General features: G+C 31.5%; 1 protein-coding gene across 1 annotated transcript in view; it reads left to right on the forward strand.

The window, feature by feature from the left end:
- The window catches only part of LOC107439667 (titin), a gene marked incomplete in the record, with an annotated part of 381,506 nt that overhangs the window by 189,216 nt on the left and 175,815 nt on the right, over nt 1-16,475 (forward strand). Inside the window, 16 exon segments of the mRNA XM_071183739.1 lie at nt 826-969; nt 1,922-2,176; nt 2,274-2,417; nt 2,526-2,601; nt 5,089-5,267; nt 5,380-5,523; nt 7,016-7,264; nt 7,369-7,512; nt 8,586-8,843; nt 10,199-10,342; nt 10,736-10,990; nt 11,879-12,022; nt 13,428-13,679; nt 14,690-14,833; nt 15,852-16,106; nt 16,232-16,375. Coding sequence (XP_071039840.1) covers nt 826-969; nt 1,922-2,176; nt 2,274-2,417; nt 2,526-2,601; nt 5,089-5,267; nt 5,380-5,523; nt 7,016-7,264; nt 7,369-7,512; nt 8,586-8,843; nt 10,199-10,342; nt 10,736-10,990; nt 11,879-12,022; nt 13,428-13,679; nt 14,690-14,833; nt 15,852-16,106; nt 16,232-16,375 — 2,931 coding nt within the window.

Here is a 16,475-nt window from a genome sequence, read left to right on the forward strand (position 1 = left end):
ACCTTTTGATTTCTTGAACTTCAATTCGCGATCGCAACGAACTATAGGGGGCGTTGTTGTATGAGACGCATACCTGCGATTTCTATACATTCGATAGAATAGACGCATTCTATTCTGCGATTCTATTATATTCGATAGAATAGACGCATACCTGCGACTATTCTGCGAATTGTAAGTTACGTTGTTGATAATAGAAAGGTAAAAATTATTAAGAAATTGTTCTTCAAATGCTTGGCGTGTTCTGCTTCAATGTTTGGCATGTTCTGGTTAGTTTTTTCAAGTTCTTCAGCTGTGCCTTAGGGAAATTTTGATTTTTATTTGCTGCTAAGAAAATGGCGTCCGTCATGGCCGATGATTTTGATGGAACAAATTGAAAACGTGATAAATTAATGTCTGATATTTACAGGCTCCCGATAGAGGGCGTACTCGAGCGTTGCGATCGCGAATTCAGTTCAAATAGATAACAAAAAATACTTTGAGCGTATGTTGAAATTTTTAGGTTCGCCAGAGCATGAACTTTTCGAATCAAGTACGATGATTTCGCCATGCCACAATTGCTTTAATTTCAAAATTAATCGAGTTAAATCAAATGAAGCAAGTTATTTGAGATAAAATGCTTGAACTCATCTTTAGAAATATGATTTTTATACACCAAAAACTAATATTATATGGTTTAATTATTGTGACGCTTAGAAAAATAATGATAAACTTATGTGTTAAATATTTGTATCAATGTAGTTCAAATATTATTTCAAACTATAAATATTTCTTTATTTTTGCATCCACTTACTTATAACTTATCCTAATAAATCTTATTTCTCATAGGACATCGATTCCGACCCGCATACGAATTCGACTATGTCGCTCTAGACATATTGAGTGTGTACCCAGAAGACAATGGTGTTTACACTTGTAAAGCAATAAGCAGTCTTGGACAAGCAGTAACTTCTTGTACTGTAAAATGTACAGGTATGTAAGAAAATTTGTAATTTGAATCAGTAAATTTGAGTGATCATGGCTTATAATGCTGTGATATAATTCAGAAGTAAAGAAAAAAAAAACAATTTTTTAATGGTAACAATAGATATGGAAAGAAATTTTCCAATTGGTTAGGTAATGAATTTAAAAGTGGAAACTGTTGTTTTCATTTGACATTTAAACTCTTTTAAAGAATTTCAGCTAAAATAATCTAATGTGTAATTTTAATCTAATGTGTAATCTAATGTTCATAAAACCCTTAAATGATAAGTGATGGGCCTTACATTCTGTTTTTTAAGTTTCGGTAAAAATGGCTTTTTCTTAAACCCCAATACCACGTATATGAAAAAGAAATAAAACCCCTGGACCTCCAAAGTATTATAAAGTGACATGTAGCATAAAAGGCAATAAAAATAATACTATACAGTCTCAAAGGAAATTTTATTTTTTTTACTATTAAAAATATTTCTGAATATAATTTGTTTAGTTTTTTTTAAAAATCAATATTTTATTAATTATTAACTTACGAAAAATATTAGTTATACAAATATTACAGTTATAGCACAATTCCTTCCTATATCATAGAATGATTTTTACTGAAAAAAAAACATAATTTTATACTGTTATCATTTACTTGCATGCATAATGGTAATTTTCTATGATATTTTTATGTGTTGTTAAAAATTTTGTACCAAGCTAAATCATAATTTTACTTAAATTTTCCTGCAACTTTAATAAGATGCCAAGTTAAACCACATTATCAAACAAGATAACCCTTCTTGGATATTATTGCACAGTACTAAAATTCAAACTTGAACAGAAACATTATTAAGTTTAATTTATTAAAATGGCAGTAATTTTGTTTAAAAGTTTCAATATCATGTTTCAACAATAAAACATTTTTTTCTGAGAGTGTATTGAATAACCATAAACTGATGTACAGGAAGAAGCCAAGTTATTTTGGAGTCCCAGCACCCAGAAGGACTTCAGCAAATTCAATATTTGGAGGATCAAAGTCGACATCATAGAGAAACTTGGATTGAAGAATCCGCTAAAATCCAACCCAAATTCTTGAGCAAGCTTAATAACCTGAATTTACATGAAGGCCAACTCGCTCATTTTGAGTGCAGACTGGAGCCAGTCAACGACTCCTCTTTAAGGGTGGAGTGGTTCAGAAACGGAAAATCCTTGCCTGTTGGTAAGTTCGATACAAAATTTAATACTCACAAATTTATCATTAATTACAGTAAAAGCACAGGTTTTTTTTAAAAAAAAATTGTTTTACCTTTTTGTAGGACATCGTTACAGACCATTCCATGATTTTGGATATGTTGCGCTGAATATTCTTTCAGTTGTTCCAGAAGATACTGCGACATATACCTGCAGAGCTGTTAACACAGTGGGAACTGCAGAAATTCAAGCTACATTAACATGCGCCGGTAAGTATATTCAAGAAGAAATATATTAAAGCAAAAAATCACATTTATGATAAATAAAGTTCCAAAATGTTATGATAATGTTGTAAATCCTGCTATTTTCTTATTTAGGAAAATCATCTATATTGTCTGAAACTCAGCATCCTGAAGGTCTTCAAAAGATTCAGCATTTGGAAGATTATTCAAGGTATTATACTTTTTTTGACAATTTTGCTTCTTTTTAAAAAAACTCAAATTGCTCAAAACTAGGTAAAAGAAATGCAGAGATAGTTAATCTAGTTTTTATTCAATGATTCTTTTTTATTTTCGAACAATATTTACTCTTAATATTACAAATGCTGTGATTAATTTTCTGTCGTGTTTGGAGGATGTCGCTACAGTATAAAATAATGTAAATGTAAAACTGTCACAACTATATAAATTTGCCATTGAAAGTTTCCGTTGGCAACTTTGCGTTTTATATTTCAAATTACTTTGCTTCTTTTCATTCACTTCTGGAAAGTCTTGAAAAATGGGTGCTCATTTTTAAGAGGTTGAAAGATATCGAATTTTATTTTCTTCTCCATATTTTTGAGGCATATGAAGTTTTTTAATCAAACAGTGTTAGATGTATGCAAGGTTCGCAATTATGAAAATAAAAACAAACAAGACAAGCGATTATCCGAAGACCTGTGGTTGGTTGTCCAAGGTCTACAATTCGCGGATGATCAATATATTGCTAAGCGGCATCAAAGGCGAACTCCAGACGGGTGAACGATATCTTCCACTACTGTTAAACATAGGCTACACATGAAAGCAGAATGCACCCGGTAACATGAGTTAGCATTCCTCAATGAAGAGGAGGTGCATGATTAAAGTGGTTGGTTGGTGTCGTATCCCCTATTGAGTCATATCTTGTGGTGTGTTTGAATAGTCTTTGCTATCATCTCCATGGCATTAAATTAATATAAATCTTCCTCTGTAGGGTAGTTTAAGAGGTGAAGGCCTGCGGCGACTGCAGGACAGTTAAAAACATGATATGGTGTGAGTTCCACATTAGGACAGTTGCCACAGTTTTGATATTTTCTAGTCCCATCTGTAAAGATTTTCATGTTTTTATGATGTTTTGTTCTTAATCTGATGAGAGTGGTGACTGTCTTTCTGTCGATGTCAAGATTAGTTATTTGATCGTGGGCCTTGATTTTTAAGGGGGTGAATAGTCTTGACTTTGCAAAAGCATTTGCATCTGCCAGCGTAATTGGAATTGTATTTTGATTGAGATCTCTGGCATTTTTAGCCGAGGAAACAGCTATTTCATTGAACTCAAGGTTCACATGGGCGGGAATCCACTGCAAGAAGCATTTTTTCTGTAGACGTTGAATTTGTCCTAGTTGGTCTATGATATTCTAGATTAGGCTTGAGGTACCTTATCTGAGGGTCAGTAAGGCAGATCTGCAGTCGCTGAAGATGGTGATACCACTAAGCTGGTCCAAATGTTCAAGATTGATGTACGTTTCGATTGCCGTGGAAATGGCTATCAATTCTCCCGTAAAATTAGATGCGATTTTTCCAGCACCAGTTGCGATCTCTCATTTTGGATCATCAGGTAGGAGCAGTACCACTCCCGCACCTTCGTTGGTGAAAGTGGAGTCTGAAGATCCATCAGTAAAGGCCCTGATATGATTGAGGCCAGATAGAGAATCGATAGTTTTCATCATTCCTAGCTCCTTGAATTTATTCGTAGGATCTTTTTTCGAGCAGGGTTCGATGAGTTCTAGACATATTGTCGCATTATCTGGAATAACTCCAATGATTAAAGTGGTACCGAGAGCATTTGAATTGGACTGTCTCCGATTGGAGCAACGTTACGTTCTCGGACGGGTCTAGATTTGGTTTACAAGGACAATATGCACACATCAGAACATCACGCATACCACGGTGAAAGCATCATAGCCTGGTCAGAAATTTCAATGGGTATCGCACAGACCTCCACATATATAGATGGGGTTCTGTAACTGTTGTACGGTATCGGGATGAAGTCCTAGGTTTAATCGTGAAGCTGTACGCTGCAGCAGTTGGTTCTACTTTCGTTTTAATGAACGGCAACGCAAATCCTCAGAGAACTGCCACCGTCGATAACTATTTAGAGAATAAGGGGATTGCGTATACAAAGTGGCCGGCTTACTTACTAGATCTAAATCAAATTGAAAATCTTCAGAATGTCCTAGGCTGAGTTGTTTATACTTGGTCTCTCCCTCCAACAACCCTCACAGATTTGGAAACTGATCTAAAAGAGGGAGGAATGTCGATAACTGGACTCACTGGTGATGGACCACCTTGTAACAAGCATAAATACACACTGTGTAAAAATGGAGGGAGCTGAAATATACAAATATGATGTCAGCATCTAATTTTGTTTCCCAATTAAACATATTTGCTACTTTTAAGCTACATTTTTTGTCAATCAAAATAATACTTGATTGTATTTTCGCATTTTATCGCTCCGTACTTAACTTTTGGAAATTAGTATAACTTACGCAATATTCCTATTAAATTCTTTTTACTGTCAATTGAAAATATCTATCAGATATTAAACACTTATTTTGCTGCTTATGATTCAACCTCTAACATTTACTGTAGTTTTTATTTGTTTTGAAATTCCCCTAAATTATATATTTTCTCTTTCCTCCAACAGATACCAACGAGATATTTACCAGGAGGAACTTACTAGCCAGTCTCCTATATTTACAAAGGCACCTCAAAACGTGGAAATCAAGGAAGGACAAAGAGTGCACTTTGAATGCAAGCTTATTCCAGTTGGAGATCCTAAACTGAAAGTTGAGTGGTTCCATAATGGAAGACCCGTTAAGCAAGGTGAATAAATACAAGTCTCTATTCATTCCCAATATAGAATTGTCCATTTAAATTACAATGAAACAAGCAATCAGAAAACCAACAATAACAATGATTATTGTTTTGTTTGCAGGAACACGATTTATCCAGACATTCAATTTTGGTTTCGTGGCATTAGACATCATGTATGCTTATCCAGAAGATTGTGGCACTTATACTTGCAAAGCTGTCAATGCATTGGGGGAAGCAGTCACATCTGCTACACTCAAATGCTACAGTAAGATAGCTTTTTTTTCTAGAAATATAATCTGTCATTGACAAAATTTACATAAAACCAAAGAAAATTCATTGACGAAATTTGGCTTATATTTTATATAACACGTTTTTTTTTTTTTTTTTTTTTTTTTTTTTTTTTTTTTTTTTTTTTTTTTTTTTTTTTTNTTTTTTTTTTTTTTTTTTTGTAAAAATACCATAAGTCATATCCAAGTAAATATTATTGAATAGTTTCTTCATCCTATTTGAACAAAGTTTGTACTGAAGTTTCTTTTGATCTTAACTGTACGTTGTAATTTTTTCGATTATAAAAATTTGTCAGGATTATTCGTATAAAATACAGGGTGTTTATAAAGTGCCGGACCCATTTTGATGTTTAATAACTCATAAAATAATAAAGATAGATTAAAATTAATAACTTAAATGGTTAGATAAACTCAAAAAGTTTCATGACCCTTGTCAATGAACTTCCACGTGTATCCCCTTCGTCGCAAGGGGAATATCAAGTCGAGAGTCAATTTCACGCCAGGTAGCGGCTGGCATGTCGGCATCCACAGAAGCAATTGCGGTTGTAATTCTGGCTTTTAGGTCATCAATGTTCGACACGATCCTTCTGTAAACATTGTCCTTTTTATATCCCCAAAGAAAAAAGTCCAGCGGCGTTATATCAGGTGATCTGGGTGGCCAAGGAATTGGATCTCTTTGGTAAATTCTTCTGCAATTTCTCTGTGCTTGCACTATCGACTTCGTTTCTATGAACCACCATAAAATCTGTGCTTTCTCTTGTGGTGTATGCATTCTCCTTAATATCCGCTCGAATAAAACATGACACAGAAAAGTACTACATAGAACAAACACATCAAAAGAAAACATAACATTGCAAAAGTTGCCAAAAACAAAAGAGAGCAAAATGCGCAGACGATATTTAGAAAAGTACAGATATTTAGACTGAAAAATGAAATTATCTGAAATTCGCCACAATCGCACATGATATTTACAAAAGTAAAGATATTCAAACCTGAAAAGGAAAATATATGAGTTATTCCATCAATAAATGCCATAAGTTTGTGTATATCTTCATTATTTTATGAGTTATGAAACATCAAAATGTCATTTTACGAAAAAGGAAGTAAATATAAAAGTAAAATGGTAATAGAAATTCAGAAAATTTTTCCTCTCCTGATTTTTGTATAACGCTACTTTTGATATGATAACAAATAATGGTTTTGTCATTTATCAAGTTTCTATTGTATTTTTTGATTATATTTTTTTCTATTACTTTCTTTCTTTTCTTACTTTCATAACTTAATTAATAAAATAGTACAATAATAAGTAATTTTGTAAAATGGTTAACAAAATATTTTTAACACACAGTATTCTTACAAAAACTACAGAAAACTGAATTAACGCTAAGAAAATACATAGCTTTCGTAACAAAATCAGTTAAATTAAAATCGCAAAAACCTACATAACTCACTTAATTTTTTATCGTTAAGGTAAGAGCAGCCTAATTTTGGAGTCACAGCAACCTGACAGCCTCCAAAAGATCAAGCAACTTGAAGAGAAGCATCAAAGAACTTCATACATCGAGGAAGTCACTACTCAAGCACCTGTATTTACTCAACCAATGAAAAATCTACAGTTGATGGAAAATCAAAGTGCACACTTTGAATGTCGTCTCATTCCAGTTGGCGATACCAAACTTAAAGTGGAATGGTTTCATAATGGAATTGCAATAATGCCAGGTAAACATTCTGCTCAAAAAGATAATATATATATATTAAGAAACTTAACTGTTATAAGTATTGAGTAATCTATGGGCTTTTATAATATATGAAATTCATTTTAGCCTCAAGAGTAACTTTAACCCACGACTTTGGATTCGTGGCTTTGGATTTGGCTTACGTCAAACCAGAAGATAGCGGAACATACACATGCAAAGCTACAAATGAACTTGGTCAAGCTGTTTGTTCAGCAACTCTAGCTGTTAGAGGTATTAAATACAAAGCATTTCGTATTGAACTGAAAAAAAAATTAACTGAATCCTTTTCCTTTATTTTTTTTATTAGGGGGACTGGAAAGTAATGTCGTTTTGGGTCATTAAATATTCATTAGTCTTAAAAGCCAATTCATTTTTTTTCTATCCATTTCTATTCAATTTTGATCCGGAATTCAAAGGTTGTTGCTAACGAGAATGAATACATTATTGATTAAAAATAGAATCTTGATAGCAAATATCAAATGCACCAAAACGGCATTAGTTTCCGGTTCCCCCAATATTTCCTTTAATTTCCTTTTAAAGAAAAAAAATTTCTTCATTTTTTTATTATTATTTTCTTGTTCTTAATATACGAACAATCTCTAAATACGAAAATGTTCTTAATATCATACATTGCATCATGTTTATGTATGAACATACTGAAGGAAAAAAAATGGTTCTAACTACTTAAAAATGATAAAATTTACAGTGCTGTCGAAGCGCCGAAAATCTCGATAATTTTTACTGAAGCACTTTGGTAATTATTTTGGTAAAATTAACAATAAAATATGGTTTTATAATCTGTGATTAAATTCAATGAATGAGATAAAATTTGGTAATTTTATTATAAAGCTGTATAGGGTATAAGAACCTTTATACGGTTCAATTTACTTTCAGTTTTGTATTTCTTACTAAATGTGTAGTGATAAAATTTATAGTTTTGAAAATCAGAATTTTCGGTAAGCCGTTACCATATGAACGGAAAATTATTAAATGAATGGTTTAAATAACGTATAATTCGGTTTTTATAATCAGAATTAGGCTGTTTTTTTTTTACCATAACTTTCATTACCATACAGTATTTTTCACTATAATTTCACCATATTTTTTTCTTCCATGCATGAATGTGCTCTAAAAATATTATATGTGAACAATAGAATATCATATTTTTCATAACACAACTAAGCATATCAAAAATTGTAACAAAAGCATTAATCTTCATATAATTCAAAAATGTACTTAACATTTTGTTATAAAAATCTGAATTCTCTTACATACACTAATATTAATATGTTTTGATCAATTAGGAAGCAGCTCACTTGTATTAGAAACTCAACATCCTGAGGGACTTCAAAAGATTCAATACCTTGAGGATGCTAGTCGTCACCAACGTGTAACATTTGAAGAATCCCGTGTAACTTCCGGTCCAGTCTTCGTCACTCCGTTGTCTGGACCAAGCAAACTTGTAGAGGGTCACAGCAGTCACTTGGAATGCAGAATTGAACCATATCCTGATCCAACGATGAAAGTTGAGTGGTTCTACAACGGGAAACCTCTCCCTAGTGGTATGAAAAGTTTATATTCATTGCAATAATTACTTTCAAATTTTAATAATTTCTATTATTTTAACCCCTTAGTTGACATATATTTCAGAAAATGGAAATTTTTTTGACTGTTTAATTTTGCTCCTTATATTATTATAAAAGTTAGAAAATCGTTTTTTATCACAAAAGTAAAATTTTAAATGCAATAACTACTGTATTTACAATTTTTGCATACACATTAAAAAGTAATGGATTACACACACATCTTATTCAATTAGAGCAAATTAAACAACATTTTAAAGCTAAATATAATATAACTAGTATAATATAATATTAAAATACAACAATATGATTTTCAATGCATAAATTTTACAAATCTTGTTTGTGTCTTTGTTTATCTGAGCAGCTGACAACACCCACATTTTCCCTCCCTCGACTGAAGTGAATCGGTGAAAAACTAGTACCACTCGTAATTGGTGAAAAACTGGGACCACTAACGCCATCTATTAGGGAAATGGTGAATTAAGTATCCTAAAGTAGAAACGAACTCGGAACGGGGTTCACAAAATTGAAACGTTAAGTTTTCTTCTACCCGAAGTCAGTTCGGGCATCAGAAATACTGAAGGCAGTATTTGCTCGAACTGGACACAGGCAAGGGGTTAATCAATCATATTTATTTGATTATGTTTAACTTTTTCTCGCAAAGTTATGTTTTACGTTATGTATCACCAGCTGTGTAGGGGTCAGAGAACTGGCCTTGCATGTGGAAGGTTCTTTGTTCGAATCTCGGAAGAGGCATGGATGTTCTTTCATTCTCTGTTCTATCTGTCCTTACTGCGTGAGCAACGTTGGCCCACCCGATATGGTGTCCATGAAAGAGTGGCCAACAAATCTACTCTGTAAATGCTTGAATTAACACAGGTGGAAAATGGAAATAAAAAAAGTCAGAAAAGAAAGATGTAGCACCATTTAGATTTAATTATATAGAAGTTTATATCACACCTTTTAATCACCTTACTTAAATTTTGAAACCCCGTTTACATTTCTACACTTTATACCATCCAAATCACTATTAGCTCAACATTTATCAAGATTACTTAATAAATGCGTCTTTGTCATTCTTTTTTATTTTTTGATATTTAATTAAATTATTTATTAAGATCTGTAAATTTAATCCGAAAGATTTGTTAGGTTTCAACTGCAAAAAATCCTTTGAAATTAAATAGGATCTGCGCATTATAATGTTAAATCCTGTAGAGATATATGAAACAATGTTGAGATTATTCACACCGTAATTGAATGAGATAATGTAAAAAAGTAGCTATCAAATCTGGTTTATGGCTTTCGTTAAATGATATTTTCATTTTAATTCCTAGGTTCTCGGTACCGAACAATGTTTGATTTTGGTTTTGCTGCTCTGGATATTTTGTCTGTTAATGCAGAAGATTCTGGCGAATATACAATCAAAGCGACTAACTGCTTGGGAACTGCATCCTCATCAGCAAGAATTAATGTTGCAGGTATTTAAATACATTTTCTTCTTCAAATATATTTTGTTTATTTTAGAAACTTTCAGATATTTTTGTTTTTAGCTGAAGGGGAAAGTATCTCACTATTTGCTTAGCTTATAATCTTTACTCTTGAAATGTGTTTTTAGCCATGATTAGATGTTCTTTTTTTAATTCTTTACTAAACTTCGCTTATATCTCTTTAACTTAAAAATAAGAATTGTTTATTGATATTTTTTTAATTAATAAGGAAGTCAGAAAATGGTTTTTATTGTGTTCATGACGTATCTTAAAAATAAATTTGAACTTAGTTCATTTTTACAAGTGCCTTATATGCAATCAAACGTGTTAATTTAATACACTAATTCTGATTTTTCAACATTGTAAATTTGCTTTTGCTTGCAGCCAAGAAGAGCCTAATTCTGGAATCCCAGCAACCGGACAGCTTACAAAAGATTAGAATGCTTGAAGATCACAGCCGTTTTGCAAGACCAGAAGAACCAGAACAAATGTTTGACAAACCTAACTTTGGTAGACCTCTATATAATTTGGACAATTTAGTCGAAGGATTTAGTGCACATTTAGAGGCTACCTTAACACCAGTGAATGATCCTACCATGAAGGTTGAATGGTTCCACAACGGAATGCCAATAAAACCAGGTACTTGTCAAAAATACTTATTTTTTTACATAGTATTCACGATCATTAATGACATGACAGGCATTCTTCAGAAGATTTTTCTTTTGTAAGGAATCGAAATCCTTAATTTAATTACAAGAAAGTCTTTTCTAAACAGTCTGTTCATAATTTGTTCGGCCTGTCTATTGTCATTTTGAGGAGTGAAATTGAAAACTTTAAGGGCAGTTTTGCTCGAATCCACTCTTAGCAGATGGCTTGCACATCTTGTTCTGTTCAGACTGATTGATTTTAAGATGTCATCATTTTTGTATAACGTGTATAATTCAAAATTGTATAGTTTCCTCCATACGTCATTGTCACTTCCATTAAAGGTAATTCTGATGACTTTTCCTTCAAGTATCAAGAGAGCATTTTCATTTTTTGTTGTGAGGGTTTGTTGTTTGTTGTACAGTATTAACTATGTATATATTTATGTACATAATTGGTTTAATAAACTTTTAAGAGATTGTATGGTTTCACCGAGGAATTACAATGAAACCGGGTCATTTCATTTTCACTTCTATGCATGCATTTACGACTATAAAATATGTGAAATAATAATGTATGTTTTGATAGCTAGATTAGAGAATTATTTTATAGAAAAATGAACGTTAGAATTATTTTATTGAAAAATGAACGTTAGAATTATTTTATTGAAAAATGAACGTTTTGACAGTAGAAGTTTAGTAAAACACAGTTATATTTTGTTAACTTATACGCTCATTTATAGCTGCACACAGGTTTTTGTTAGATGATTAGTTTCAATAATTAAGAACAGTCTTCAATTTCCTTATATACTTGTTTTTGTATGTTTTTAATTTTATAATCAAATTAAACAGTTCTAAATTGCTATTTTATGTTAATTTTCAGCTCATCGCTTTAAAACAACTTTTGACTTTGGTTATGTTGCTCTTGACATCTTGTACGTATTTCCCGAAGATGCTGGCACATACATGTGCAAGGCTACTAACAGAGTCGGAGAAGCCATTACTACATGCTCAATTAATGTTCAAGGTTGGTCTATTATATTTGATTTGACTACACAAATTAAATGTCTCCCCTACAGCCATATTCTTAAAAAAATATGTATATCCAAATCATAATTACTTTTCAACTTTTGATGTCTGCAGGGAGAGGAGGCAGTCTTCCCTCCAAATTTTGGAGAAATACTCTAGACGGCTTATGGACAGATTAACCTATTGATATTTTTTCGGTCGGCTTTTGTTTTTGAATTTATTTATTTCAAGGTCGATTAAAGATATATTTAGCAAACGGACGAATTTCTTTTCGCCTTTCCCAGACAAAGCTGCATTAAAACGCAAAAGTCAGCCTACTAATAGATAAATTGATGTATTTTATCAGGTAAATCGAGATGTTACTTTTAGGTAAATTGATGTATTTTTTTTTCTTCACATAGCTTTCTGGCCGACTGAAGAAAATATTTTACCATTTTTATTTTTTCTGCTACCTAGGTCTGTATTGCTATAATTTTCTTTTACTATGAAAAATTAGGCCTTATAACTTTTTTTTTTTGTTTTCATATTTAGTTGGATTGATGCGCGTAAGCGGAACTGGTGTATAAATTTTATTTTGTGTTTTAGCGAATTTGATTTTTGCGAAGGGATCGGCTTTCGTCACCCTAACTAAAACGCAGCATTTCTTTTTTCTGCTACTTAATTTTAATTCATCAAATTATATTAATTTTTGGCCGGCCAGGTGGCGAACGGTTAGCGCGCCTGACTGCGAAGCCATTGACTGCGGATTCGAATCCCGCTCTGGGCATGGATGTTTCTCTCTCTCTTTGTGCTGTCCTCTGTTGTGCGACTGAGATGTGTGAATGTGGCCCACCCTATAAACGAGTTTGTGGCAGTGTGGCGTGGGCAATGTTGCTCGCCTCCGAGACTTTGGTTCACAGGTGCCCACTAGGTGCCCACTGGGTAACGCGAAATGAGCAACAATTCTTCATCTTCATAGGCAAAGATTCAAATTCAGTGCCTGCCATTGGCAAATATTAATTTTTGATTTATTGAAAATAAAAAGTATTATTTTTTTAACTAAAAATATAAATTTTTACTTCGTTCACTGTTTATTTATTAGATAATGCATTATTTTTACGCAGATATGTTTGAAGTTTTTAAGTGATTGCAAGAGGAAAACTCGGGAGTTTTAAGATCAATATTTCTTTACTATCAATTGTAATCCATCGTTTAAATGAATTCTAAAAATTTACTTATCAAATATAAAATATGAAAAATTGAAAATATGAGAGGCTTTTCCCAACTTGAGCATTAGTTGGGTTTAAAGCGAACATGAGTCGAGTAATTTTGCATTTCCTCCTCCCAAAAAAAATCCATCATTCGCTACAGCCCTGTCTCTGAGTTTTAAAGTTCTTTTAAAAATGTATGACTTTTCGTTTTAGCCAAGGGTTCTATTTATACTGATACGCTACACGAAGAAGGTCTTGAAAAGATCCGCGCTTTGGAAGAACAATACCGTCCAGGTCCTGAAGAAATTGTCATACCTGTAACTCGACCCATCTTCATCACTCCTTTGAAGAGTCAAGAAAATATCCAGGAAGGACAACCTGTCCACCTGGAATGCAAACTTGAACCAGTTAACGATCCCAAATTACGAGTGGAGTGGTATGTCAATGGAATTGAAATTAAAGCAGGTAAGTTTGTGGAATTGTAAAAACTTATTATCCTTTATAGGGTCATTTTTTTTTCTAGTAATGTTGTGTTAAATTTCTTTTGGGATTGAGATTAATTTAAAAAAGGAATTCATTTCGATTATTTACCAAAAACTGATTTTATTTTTAAAATATTTTTTTTTGGTGGAAAAGTGAGTGGAGTTTTCAAAATTTTACCTACTGTAATAACAATTGGCCATAAATTTAATTTTTTGCTTGTACATAACGGGATTTATACTTTCTATATAGTTATTATTACAAATAAACTCGAAAAAATTAATCAAATAAATGAACGCATAACATCATATAAATGAGCAAATGAACATAATTAGATAAATGAACGTAGAGATAACGAGATTTATAAATTTTCTGTTCATAATTACAACTGACATAGCGGAAAATAATTCGATAAATGAAAGCATAACATCACATAAATGAGCATATGAGCATAATCGAATAAATTAACGCAAAAATGAATAGATAAATGAGGGTATAAATAACGAGATTTATAAATTCCGTGTTTATACCTAAAAATGAACTTGATGAAAATAATCAATTGAATGAACGCGTAACGGGGAAGTATAAATAATAAAATGCTAAAAGAAAAATGTATTTAATTATTTTGTGAATCTTTAGCTTTTAACCAGTCTGAACAATGTTACAGGATTTTCATGAGATAAGAGGAAATTTTAGTTATTCTAAAAAAATTATTTGTGCACTAGATGGTTTAGTCCATTTCATTTCATGATAGATTAAATTAAATTTTTTGTCACAGTAATATATATATATATATATATATATATATCAAATATCTCATTTTTAACTGGTAAAAATCAGATTTCTCACTAAGTTTGCTCTTAAAAGATATATAGCTTCATAGGATTTTATTCCGTATAGTATTATTTTGACTTATAAATGTGTGCTTAACACTAAAATTCTATGTTCAAAGCTAAATGCATTAATTGGTAAACTTAATTGCTATTTGTCTTTAGGTCATCGCTTTAGAACCGTTCATGATTTTGGATACGTTGCTTTGGATATCCTTTACAGTTATGCAGAAGATAGTGGAACATATATGTGCAAAGCTTTCAACGAGCTTGGAGAAGCAGTTACGACATGCTCTGTCAAAGTTGAAGGTAAGTTTGATCCATTAACGTTAATGTTTTTATTTATTTATCTTATTAATGTATTATGAAGTTATATATTTATTTATAACTTTTTTATTGTATATATGTTCACGATAGTTAGTTTTTAAATATTTTTGGTTACTTATATATAAAAACATACATAGTTAAAAATACTTACTTTAGTTTAAGGAATTAAATACAATCTTTAAAAATATATCTAAAAAAGTTTCACGAAAAATATGTTAGTAACAACTATTTTTAATTCAGTTAAAATATTTAAAAGCATGTAAAATTTTTTCGAAAAGTTCTATTTTATAAATGCACACAGAGAAAAAATTCTGGTAAAATTCCCATACTATATGTTAATGACATTTCTTTTAAAAAATCCTTAATTTTGGGAATAATATCCAATAATTACGGTATTTAAATCAGTAATTCGTAAGTTTAATGTTCATATGGTAATAATTAACTGGAAATTCTTTGTTTCAAAATTATAGTTCTTATAACCACATATTTAGTAGAAAATACAAAAATAAAAAGTAAATTTAACCAAATAAATGGTTTTAACTCGCATGCTCTAATATATATCATGATAAAATTACAAAATATTATGAAATCATGAGATTATATATTTTATTTTTATTGCTACCAAAATCATTACCAAAGTGCTTTGGTAAAAATTACCGAGTTTTGTTTTCCCATATAGCCAAAATCACGGTAAATTTTACCATATTCTGGTAGTTTTGATCACACTAAGTGTATGATAAAAATATTATTTTCTAATAAATTTTATTAAAATTAAAATTGGTTAATAATTTATTTTAAATAATTTTCGTAATTGCTTTAAAAGATTAGTACATGAAATGTTGTATACATAGTGCACTGTTATTTTTTTCTGTTTAACCAACCTTTCAACCTTTGTCTACTAATGGTCGAAATATCAATTATTATTACCAATTTCGAATTTTTAATATCTAATGCTTTAATTTTTAAAGCTAAATTAATCATAATTGTTAAACTGTTTCAGCTCGCAGGAATATCTATTATGACACACAGCATCCAGAAGGATTAGAAAAAATTCGAGAATTGGAGTGCCAAACAAAATACCAACCAATTGAAGTAGATGATAAACCAATTTGCAAACCCTACTTTGTCTCGGAGTTGAGAGGCTTGACAGAATACACCGAAGGTGATAGCGCTCATTTCGAATGCAGAGTTGAGCCTGCCCATGACCCCGAACTGAAAGTTGAATTCTTCCTCAATGGAAAACCTCTCGATGCAGGTTTGTGACTGTCAGATTTTGAACTGGTTTTGACATATTATGATCTATTTTAATTATGATCTATTTTAATATATAATATATAATTTAATTAACTTTTAATCTTCTATTCTTGCATCTATATTTAGCATCTCGTTTCCATGTCACACTGGATTTCGGTTACGTTGCATTGGATATCAGCCACATGTATCCAAAGGATGCTGGTCAACTGACATGCAAAGTTTCCAACAAACTGGGTGAGGCTACTAGTAGCCTGAACGTTCGTGTACACAGTAAGTATATAGGTTTTTGAAATCTTTAATTTTAATAAAAACTACTGTTTATGGATGTTTAAAAAAATAACGGATATTTGGTTTAATCATTACAAATATG

Source organism: Parasteatoda tepidariorum, chromosome 7, assembly GCF_043381705.1.
Source record: "Parasteatoda tepidariorum isolate YZ-2023 chromosome 7, CAS_Ptep_4.0, whole genome shotgun sequence".
Classification (NCBI taxonomy): Eukaryota; Metazoa; Arthropoda; class Arachnida; order Araneae; family Theridiidae; genus Parasteatoda; species Parasteatoda tepidariorum.